Source organism: Palaemon carinicauda, chromosome 10, assembly GCF_036898095.1.
Source record: "Palaemon carinicauda isolate YSFRI2023 chromosome 10, ASM3689809v2, whole genome shotgun sequence".
NCBI lineage: Eukaryota > Metazoa > Arthropoda > Malacostraca > Decapoda > Palaemonidae > Palaemon > Palaemon carinicauda.
Window position 1 is genome coordinate 139,318,776 of NC_090734.1, and position 12,064 is coordinate 139,330,839.

General features: G+C 34.1%; 1 protein-coding gene across 2 annotated transcripts in view; it reads left to right on the top strand.

The window, feature by feature from the left end:
• LOC137648828 (homeobox protein aristaless-like) overlaps positions 1–5,026 on the top strand; it is a 328,308-nt gene extending 323,282 nt beyond the window's left edge. Inside the window, exons 4-5 of one of the 2 annotated variants that reach the window (XR_011045712.1) lie at positions 1,175–4,498; positions 4,533–5,026. Coding sequence is in view for 1 of the 2 variants with exons in the window: in XM_068381989.1 (XP_068238090.1) it covers positions 1,175–1,843 (669 nt within the window). In the remaining variant the exon portion in view is untranslated. Of the gene's footprint in view, positions 1–1,174 lie in introns of both variants that reach the window. The other variant, XM_068381989.1, reaches the window with a different exon arrangement.
• The last annotated feature ends 7,038 nt before the right edge of the window (positions 5,027–12,064 follow it).

Genomic DNA, 12,064 nt, shown 5'->3' on the forward strand with positions numbered 1-12,064 from the left:
CATCCCAATAAATGTTTAAGAAAATCGAGATGCCGAGACCCTCAAAGGGGGCTGATTGATGAATTGGATTGGATTATAAAATTTCGGACACAGGGCAGGCATTGGGACTGCCCAGGTAAGGTTATTGGGAAAATGCAGAGCTTGAATACACAAGTAAACTGTATGAATATGTGTGTATACACATACATACATACACACACATACATACATATATATATATATATATATATATATATATATATATATATATATATATATATATATATATATATATATACATACATATATGTGTGTGTGCTCACATTAGCTTACACGGAATAAGAACAAAATATATATATATATAACAAGCTATGAAGCAAAAACTATTAAAACCTTGATATGTACCTGTTGTCTTATTGACATTGTCCGCTTCACAATATTTTATTACAACACCTGAATTAGTGGTATACCAGAAGCCATTATCCATTTATTTAGGCAAAAGGATCAATACAGACAGCAATAAAAAAAAGGATATTAGCAACAATGATAAACAAATTTATCAATTCAGCTCAATGCTTTACAAAAACAGCCCAAATATTAAAGTAATAAAAAAATCACCTATGAAAATACATGAATAGGACCTAGATTTAAGACTATATAATAGTTCTGATATAGTCGACGATGTATATCTTCAATATGAATATATCAAATGGTATGGTACCAAAGATTAATTCTATGATGAAATTGAAAAAAATCACGAGTAGGTGACGTTCATAACCTTGAATGATAAGGTATTTAGCAATACGGTCCTCGAGTATTTCTGTGAAACAAGCATAACAAATATGAAGGAACGTGAGCATCTCCAGGATGAATAACTATTATGAGGGATTCTAATATATAACCGAACAGTATCAATCACTCACTATCAAAACACGATAAACCTCTATAAATTATACTTTTCGTAAAAATCTAATTAAATTCAAAATAATACTTCCTCGGTTTAATGTAGGTTCTAGAATTTATGAAACCCTGATCTTGACTATAGAAGTTTTAATTATCAAATCATGCTTATATAATTTAAACCTACTTACATCCTACTTTACAAAGATATTAAAACTTTTTTTTCTTAGTCTCACTACAAAATTTAAACCTCACACTCCAATAATCTCATTATCTTTCTCTGTCGCTTTTTCAGGTCTGGTTCCAGAACCGCAGGGCCAAGTGGAGAAAACAGGAGAAAGTCGGACCGTCCACTCACCCTTACGGAGCCTTCCCTGCCTCGGCGCCCTTGCCCATGCAAAATCCAGCCCTGCCTCCAACCATCTCGAGCCCCTTCGCTGGGCTTGGTTACATAAGGAAGCCGCCCTCGTTCGACTCGCCGCACATGCTACCTCCAGCAGCGTCCAGATTACCAGCATCCTACCTGCAGGCGGCAGCGGCGCAGTTGCTACCAGGCGCAGGATACCTGGCAGGAATGTCGGGACTCCGGGAACTTCATCAATACAGGGCCAGTCTCATTCCTCCGCACCACTATCAGCCATCCTTCACCCACCTTCTGGCGGGCCTTTCCTCCCGCCCGAAGCTTCCGGATACAGACTACGCCACTCTCTTGGCATCAATGCCCGCCCTCCAACCACCGCCTCTAGCTCCGCTGTCGCCAGCTACGCCCCCTGATCCTCCGAGGGTAAGCAGCGCCTCGGGTGGAACGCCGAGGGGCCGCTCTTCCCCGCCCACGACGACGTCCAGCTCTGGGGGCGTAGACCAGGACAGAAGGGCTTCGTCCATAGCGGAATTGAGGCTGAGGGCACGGGAGCATGAGCTGAGGCTGGAGATGCTGAGGAAACACGGAGATGTGGTTACCTGAGTGGATGACGAAGGAGGGGCCGATGCCCCCCTGAAACCAGCACTAGTGTCACTAAAAAAAATTTGGAGGAGAGAAGAAAAGTTTCCAAAGATATGAAATTAATTCTACATTAAAACTGAAAAATTAAATCAATTCATGAGTGAACCAATAACCTAAAAGATTTTTGTTTTACTTTCAAGAACTGTTGTGTAAAGAAATGTACTCTAAGTACGTGGATAACCTCACATAAAGAGGCAACGTGACTGCACAAAATCCGTCCTATACGTATTCCTAGAAATTCAGTGTTAGAACTTTATCTTCATTTATCTATGATTATGAAAGTGAAGTGACAATGTAGTGATAGCCAAATATTTCTAACATTTAAAAATAAATTATAAATGAATCTCAAGATTCATAAATATTCAGATGTTGATATCCTATCATAAGAAACATTGATATGAAGAAACGATAGGCAGGAATAATTTTATTGAGAAAGAAATTCTAATCGAAAAAAAAAAAACTATCAGTTTATTCATTTCAACATTCAGCTAAAATCTACATTTGAAAGAGCTTTCGAGTCAAGAGCCTGAGACAAGTTGGCCTTTCGACTGGTTAAGTAACACCAGAATGTCTAAGACTTTGAGATATTAAAGGTCTTCAAAATGGCTTGCCATTACTAACCACTTAAATAATAATTCCTCTGGACCAGCTACTCGACAAATCTAATCTCATTGGCTTTCTGCACCAGAAATGGACTAGCTGACAAAAGTACTTTCTTTTACTATCAGCCACAAAGCTCCACTATTCAGCTGCCTACTACAAGGGATCCTTTCAATGGGTTGGCTGAAATAAACCGGTTATTTGTCCTGCTAAACAACATACAGGGTCTTACAATCTTCAAGGGGACGCCTGGAAAGTTCTACTTTCTTGATTGATGCCAGTAAGAGTCTCTCCTATTTAGCTAGACGACAAAGCCAGTTCTCCATGTCTATCTACAAAAACAACAAACGCTCATATTTGGCTAGCTGACACAAGCTATTCTAGGAGTCCTCCAGCTATGTCTCTTGTTCGGCTACTTGACTCAAGGGAAATTCTTGCTTATCTAGCTGGCAACATATCTACTGCGGTAGCTGTCATAAGAATTACCGATTGGCTATCTATTCCAAAGTCTACCAATTGGTCATCATCCAATTAGTGTCAATGATTGGCTAGCAAAGATTTCTGGTGCCGACTGAGAAAAGTCTACCAATTGGTCATCATCCAATTAGTGTCAATGATTGGCTAGCAAAGATTTCTGGTGCCGACTGAGAAAAGTCTACCAATTGGTCATCATCCAATTAGTGTCAATGATTGGCTAGCAAAGATTTCTGGTGCCGACTGAGAATAAGAAGAGTAGGAGGGCAGAGATGAGATCGCAATAAAAATGTTCTATGTGTATCCACAGACGGCATATGTTTTGATACATAAATGACAGATATAGGACTCGTGTTTCATATCTCGTGATCTGTTCAGTATCACGCAATGCAAAAGCCCAAGACAAAAACCATATATATTAACATAGTGTTGTTATTAATATACTTGAGTATAATATGTATGAAATCTATTACATTTCGTTCTGTACTAAATATTTTGTGGGCAAAAGACTGAAATAAAATAACCGCCCCAAGAACTGAAGTAATTTGAGAAAACAGAAACCGTGGCCATGTCTGTTCTCAAATATCATATCAATATGAAAAAAGCAACATTCATTCCATTATTTAAGGTGCTTAATGAATTTACTCAGCCTAGCATTAATTTGTCTTCTCATTAATCAACTTGTAATTAACGCAGCAGCCATAAAAAAAAACAAAAGCTAACAATTCTACTACTAACCTAGTGTATGTGTACAGAGTAAGTACCTCAGTTAATTCTAATTAACTTTGTTATACTTTCTTTTTAAATTATCCATCATTCAACTAGTTCTAGAGATATTGTGTAATTCAAGACAGCAATCTCAAACTGCTCGGACAATCAATCAACAGTCAAACCAATAATAATAAAAAATTTATATTAAGAAAATCAAAATTTATATAAGGAAAGTAAGCCAACATTTCGAAATAATGAAACGATATTATTTAGTTACTAACGTCCACAATTTTTGTTTTTGTTTATAATAAAACCCTCACTTGATCGATTCAATCAATGGACCCGAGTGGAAGAGGTGGATGTTACACCAGTATGACATTGGCTAAGAAAATTAAACACTGCAGAAAAGAGAGGGGCAGACCAGCTAGTTTCATCAAGACAAGAACTCTTGGAATCTTTGATGTTAACGTCCATCTCATACAAGTTCAGATGGGATATTAGGCCCAAATCACAGTCATTTTTCTCCTTACAACGCTTCCAAAACGCTAAAATTAAATGCGATGTTTACTATTGATACTGAGTGAGGGTACAAGAAAAAATAATTATTTGTGAATATTAAAATACAGTTTTCAGTATATGGCCACTTCGATTAATATTTTCAGGTGATTTAACAGTCATCTAAATGCAAAATGAATAATAACTATCCACAACACAGGTGCGTCTATGATTCAACTTTGCCTAATGACATGAAATTTTAAATTACGAACAGGTGTGTTACGATAATTAATTGAAATGAAGTGAGAAAACTAAGTATATACATGCCAACTTGAAGTGAGAAAACTAAGTATATACATGCCAACTTAAGCTTGTATCGGGAACAACTGTCTATCTCGCATAATTCACATCAAAATGGATTTTTTTAGTCCTTCAATAATTCTAATAAAATAGTCAAATTACCATATCTTACGACATAGCTAATGGTATTATCCATGAAAGCATTAAATAGAGACATTGAAAACCTGAGTAATTCTGTTTCTTCAATAGTACACCTCATTATGAAAAAATCTAATGTAGATAAGATAACCATTATAAAAAATTTACCTTTGACTCATGACACCAAATAAGGAGGTATATGATAACGCCTATTGAAAGATAATGTAAAGTTTTACTTCGAATAAGTCTTATATTTTACATGACTTCAGATAATGTTTATTATATATAATATTTGACCAAGTCTCCAAAAGGCATTATTCAAAAGTATCCAATGACTATTTTGTATCCAACGACTTTTATCATTATTTCCAATAGATCAGTTTGAGGTCGCTGTCTGCTCCAGTCATTAATGTGAAATCTGTTGAAACTTGCGTGTATAAGTGTTCGATTTTTATTTCAATACAATTTTACAAGATGGAAATAGCGTTTTTGTAACCTAATAAAATTAATTTAATATTTATAAGTTTAAATAATAATGAAAAATCATTATAACTTTTTTTTTTTTTAAATAGAAAATCAAACTGGATATTCATTGCCTATTATATCTACTTCAGCCCTAATCTACAATAGAAAATTTATATGAAAAGATACATGAAATTTTCAAGAACGTCTTCTCTAACGAGATGAAGAAACCATTTCAACCATCCATCTAAATTAGACGCATTAAGAAAGTTAATACTCAAAATTATAATTAATAACTAGTTATTTTAAAACTCCCCAAAAAGAAATAGTTCCAAATACGCATAGAAAAGGTCAAAATGACCATTTTATCTTGAGTACGTTCAATAAACCCTATTTTTGGATTCGGCACCATTTTTATATATAGGAAACAAGTGCCAAACCTTCCTTATCTAACTACTTCTATCTCTTAGGTTATATATATATATATATATATATATATATATATATATATATATATATATATATATATATATATATATATATATATATATGCATTCCATTACTCTAAACCCTTGAATGGCAGAAGATACCATCTCTCAGAGACTAGACGCTTTTTTTCTCTACTAAATTAAGACTTGAACCCAAATCACTTAAGTCAGTATCAAGACTATTTTTCCTTATTGGAGCCCTTGGGCTTATAGTCTCTTGCTTTTCCCACTAGGGTTGTAGCTTAGGTAGTAATAATAATATTAATAATAATAATAATAATAATGATAATAATAATAATAATAATAATAATAATAATAATAGGAGGCTCCGATTTGTTTCTTTATTGGTATGGTATCTTGGTTTATAAAATAAGAATTGTTATACTTAAAGAACTGAACCTAATTCCAATATATAACATGTAATGATTTCTATAATATCTATTATTCTAATATATGTGGATATATAGGATCTCAGAGGTAGAATTTCTCTATTCTTCTTTCCCAAGTTTTTTCCCATTTTCCTTCAGGCTTGGAATGAGAGAGAGAGAGAGAGAGAGAGGAGAGAGAGAGAGAGAGAGAGAGAGAGAGAGAGAGAGAGAGAGAGAGAGAGAGAGAGAGAGAGAGAATCTTATAAACTCATTACAGAAACATTTCGTTATGGGTAGAGTTATCTTGCTTGTGGGTACACTCGGGCATACTTTTCTATCTAATTTCTCTTTCCCTTTTTTTTGTCAAACTTTTTATAATTTATATAGGAAATATTTATTTTAATGCTGATACTGTTTTTAAAATATTTTATTTTTCCTTGTTTCCCTTCCTCACTGGGATATTTTTCCTGTTGAGGCCCCTGGGCTTATTACATACTGCTTTTCTAACAAGGGTTGTAGCTTAGCAAGTAATAATAATAATAATAATAATAATAATAATAATAATAATAATAATAATAATAATAATAATAATAATGAAGTATTGTGTCTCTCAACCGCAACTACTAGAACGATTTACCCTAAACAAACCAGCTCCTTTTTAAGTCACCTGAGCATTATAGCGTGAAATGTATACTGACTATATCCATAAAAAGCCCTCGAGAACCTTGTCCATCAACTTAAGTCTATAAGATCGAAATAACCTGAGTCATTCTCTCGTCATTAGATTTTTTTTTCTCTTAACGCCAAATGGGATGGAAGCTCCCAACCCGGCCCCACCCCACCCCCGCCAGTCTTCCCTAGTAGCACATAGCCCATAACAGCTCCCCCTACTACTTACTCCCTAATCTCCCTACTAGCATTTACGCCCCCACTCCCTATTCGGGTATTGCCTATTCAATAGAAGGCATATTTCCCTACTAACATCGGTTTGAAAGTCTATTTTCCCTCCTTTTCCAACTAGGGTTGTAGCTTAGCAAGTAATAATAATAATAATAATAATAATAATTATAATAATAATAATAATAATAATAATAATAATAATAATAATAATAACATTATTATTATCAATAATAATAACAACAACAACAACAACAACAACAACAACAACAACAACAACAACAATAATAATAATTTTCAGTATTAGTGCCTAAGTTGACTCTCCCCACAAAGCATCCTTTCTCCTCCCCCATTTAAAAATAGCAATATCATTAGATGTCATCCGATGTCATTAAATCTTATAATTGATTTTTCTAAAGTGTGAAATTGCAGTGTAAAAAAAGGCCGGAGGTTAATTCGTTTGGACTGTCGCATTTATGCAACGTTAAATACGAAGTCGGTGACAAGCCTGTATTGGTCATCAGAAATGACAGAAAGACCAAATTAAAATGTTATTAATAGCCTTCAAATATTACTATACATATTTGAATGACAATGTTAATCTCATAAGTTCCGAAACATAAAACTATAGTCCATTTCTTTTATCGCGGCAGATTTGCACCGACTCGCAGCGGTGCCCCTTTAGCTCGGAAAAGTTTCCTGATTGCTGATTGGTTAGAATTATCTCGTCCAACCAATCAGCGATCAGGAAACTTTTCCGAGCTAAAAGGGCACCGCTGCGAGTCGGTGCAAATCTGCATCGCTAAAAGAAATTGACTATAGTATTTCAGCAAACATTCCCCAAAATGGCTAACTTGTTCCTCTAATCGTTTTGGCATTTAAGTTACTTGAACAATACTGAGTAAATTCTTTTGACCTTGATAGCCATTATCACTGCATGTAAAATATTATAGAGAAAAATAATAAATCATATAATGTAGATTATTAAATGTATGAGGAAATATACATGGATATACAAGTATACACTATGACTCAGTCACTTTCATAATAATAATAATGATATTAATAACAATAACAACAACAACATTAATAATAATAATAATAATAATAAATAGATATATAGCTGTATAACAAAAAGCAAATGTTACGAATTAATTAGTTAAATTTAATTTCCTTCTTACAATACTATTAATAGCCATTTTTTCTAATAAGATATTCGATTGTTTCAAGTCACTCAAGTTATTCAAAGTACCTCTGGAAATTTAAATAATAAATATCACGAATTTCTCCCGCACGTTAATGGCCTTGAAAAATCATTCCCGGAAATTGGCTACACTAATTGATTTCCAATAAGCATTGAAATCATGTATCATGCAAAAGGAGTACAGCATCAGCAGGGAAGGTCTCAATAAGACATGAAATCTTGCACCATTACTATCACGTGTGTAGGTTCAAACTTGCAGCGAATGTTTTTAGGTTGAACAGGCTAACATAAGTCTTTCTACAGTTTATATATGAAAGATCTTTTTTAATATAGTCAATGTTCTTAAAATTTTTATTTCAATGTTGTTCATGTTCTTGAAGTGTTTTATTTTAATTGCTCGTTACTTCTTTTGAAGTTTATTCATTTCATTATTTCCTTTCGGCACTGGGCTATTTTTCCATGTTGGAGCCCTTAGGCTCATAGCATCCCGCTTTTACAACTACGGATGTAGCCTAGCTAGTAATAATAATAATAATAATAATAATAATAATAATAATAATAATAATAAAAATAATAATAATAGAAGTCTACCGAATTAAACAGAATGAGAGTATCCTTAAAGCACTCTATGCCTCTGGTTCACTTCCTTATAATGGCTGCAAAGGTCAACTATGGATGAGCAATTGGTCAGTGGATTGTCAATGCAAGATATAACAGGGAAAAGATAAGAAACTCGAAAATGCAAGTGAAAATGAAAATATCAAAGAATAAATCAGTAAACAGGTATAATAAAAAAAAGTCGAATAAAAAATAAGGCTAAAAAAGAGAGAATAAACTAGCATAAGACAATTTAGAAATAAATTGACATAAAAATAGAAACAGATGCAACTATTCAAAAGGCAAGATAAAAAAAAAGCAAATCTGTAGGAAAAAGAATAACAAACGAAGATGGAGTTGAACAATATAAAATTCAAAGAATAACTATATAAACTCCTCAGAAGAGGGCAGACAAAAAAGTAAGAAATCTACTATATATATATATATATATATATATATATATATATATATATATATATATATATATATATATATATATACACACACACATATATATATATATATATATATATATATATATATATATATATATACACATATATATATATATATATATATATATATATATATATATATATATATATATATTTCCTGTCACGCTGAGTGGCATTTCTCCCCGTCCCTCGGGTAGGGGGAGAGAGAGAGTAGTCATACCCTGGTTAAAAGGGGTACCCCCAGAGGTGAACTCAGAAACCACATTCTCTCACAAATTGCCGAAACTGCCGTTTTATAATTAGGAAAGGGGAAGGGGGTGGGAGGGACTGAATTTGTGTATGTGTGTGTATCGATCTAAATATTTAGCCATCATTTTTGACGGGTCTCGTACACTAGTTTATAATAATAACAAAGTAAAGGAATAATTTAGTCAGATCGTTAATCAATGGCAGAGGAAAATGAATAAATCTGAATGGCAGTGCAAAGAATAAAACATTAAGCTCCGTAGTGGCAAAGTAAATGAATATGTAATCAAATTCCCTAATAAATAAAACACACACAAATGAAGGAATCTATCAATGGCGAAGTAAAAATAAAAATGAATCAGGAATCTAGTAATAAGAAGGTAAAGTAATAAATTATCAAGTTTGTTAGTCCCTTCAAGACTATAATTAAGGAGTTTTAGTAATGACTGGGTAATAGAATAAAAGATTGAAGCCCCAAAAATAGTGGTAGACAGGATAATAGACGATAATGAAAGGAGTCTAGTAATATCAAAATAAAAGAACAAGTTATTACGTTCCTTTATCAAATGAGAGACGAGAATATATGAATCTAGCAAGGACGTAGCAAAGGAACACGGGCGAACAAAAAAAAAAAAAAAAAAAAAAAAAAAAAAAAAAGTTGGAATGAAATACCAAATAGAAAAGTCTTATTATATAATAACCTGAACTCAGCTAGGATTATCAAGTTAGGATAATCGTGGTGTTTTCCAGTCTATCATTCAGTGGTCCAGAAGAGATTCCAGGTGTTCCCTTAGGCATTGCAACATTACACAAATGTTTTTGTTGAACAGGCTGACATAAGACTTTTTATAGTTTATATATGAAATATGTTTTGATATTTTTAACATTTTTAAAATATTTCATTTTAATTGTTCATTATTTCTCATATCGTTGATTTATTTCCTTATTTCCTTTCCCCACTGGGCTATTTTTCCCTGTTGGAGCCCTTGGGCATTTAATACCACCTTGCTTTTCCAACTAGGGTTGTAACTTAGCTAATAATAATAATAATAATAATAATAATAATAATAATAATAATAATAACATCATGTATATAATAAGGTTTGTGATCAAACGTCCTTTTACTCTCGTTCCATTCTCCAACCGGAAAAAGTATAATCAAAACCGTCTAATAATTTTGCATTATCTTAATGAAAAAAAATAACAATGAATGAAATGTAAAAAAAAAAAACATGACAGTCAGTCTTCCCAAGAGAAAATCAATTAATGTTGGTGAGTTGCCTTTCCACTCCTGAGAAATGATGTAGATAGATATGGCCTGCAACCACACAACGTTGAATGGACACTGAAATACTACCAACAACCTTCCTTATTACAGAATTAAATAAATAAGTCTTGAACACAATGATTGAATACAAAGGCTCTAATTCTTTGAAAGAGAACACCTAACAAAAATCAACCTTCCAGATAATTTGGAAAGTAGAAATGCTAGTGGTAGCAAAGACTGGAATCCCACCTCCATAAAGCGAGACATTTATTACAAGTCTGGAATGAAGGGGGGGGGGGGAAAGGCTGTTTATTGAATTACGACCCAACAAGTACTGCTAACGACGCGTTATAGAATGAAACACGGGCGTAATTCTAAAAGCGTAAATTGTGGTGCTTGGAAAAGAGATGTATGTGGCACTGAATCAATAATAAAACAGAGAGAGAGAGAGAGAGAGAGAGAGAGAGAGAGAGAGAGAGAGAGAGAGAGAGAGAGAGAGAGTTGCTTCTTTATGCGTTTCATTCCTACCTATTGAAGAATCAACTTGTTGTTTTTATGAATTTATGAGACGAAGTTTTAATTCACCATAGTTTATTTATTAAATCTGAAAAATCCTGGCCGCGCAAACTCATATATCTCCAAATAAAGCACAAATATAAACATACAATACACAAACACATTGCTTTGAGACAATACCTAATAAAGTAGAAATCACACATAAATAGATACAGAGAAATTAACGCAAGCTTGCAAGAAATATACATAAAGATTGAGAACGTCAGAACATACGCGGAGGTGAAGGAGACGGAAAAAGTGGAGGAGGAGGAGGAGGAGGAGGAGGAGGAGGAGGAGGAGGAGGAGGAGGAGGAGGAGGAGGTGGTGGTGGTGGTGGTTCAGGTCCAGAAGTCATAAATATAGTAAATTCGTTTCATCGACCCGAAAGGGAACAAGCACAAAAGCGTTCGGCACGTCCGAACCGCATCCATCCACCAATGCATTAACTACATTACTCCTTTTATCATATTCCCCCAACAACGCTGCTAATTATTTACTAGGAATAAATGAAATAAATCCTTAATTCATCTTCCTGCCTTAATCCCTGAGGCTGGCTGTGCAGGCAACCTCCAACCCGGTCCTACCAGAATACCCTGCAGGGGGGCGCCAACCCCGACGTAGTCCCCAAGCCCAAAGACCCATCCCCAACTTCCTGGGGTCCCCTTTTGCCTTAGACAATTACTAGCATGATTAGGAGCTGTTCTTAATGATTCCCTGCCGGTAATTAAGCGCTTAACTCCAATGATCACGCTAAACTGCAGTAAACTGTTTGCCGCTCTCACACAGTGCCAGCATAAAGCAGCATAAAACAAACGGCCGTTTCTCGTTTTTTTCTTTTTCTTTACGGTTGTTTCATCTCTCAACAGAAGCTAATGCTGAGCTAAATGACGCCTTTACAAGCTGACAAACTGCAATTATCTTCATG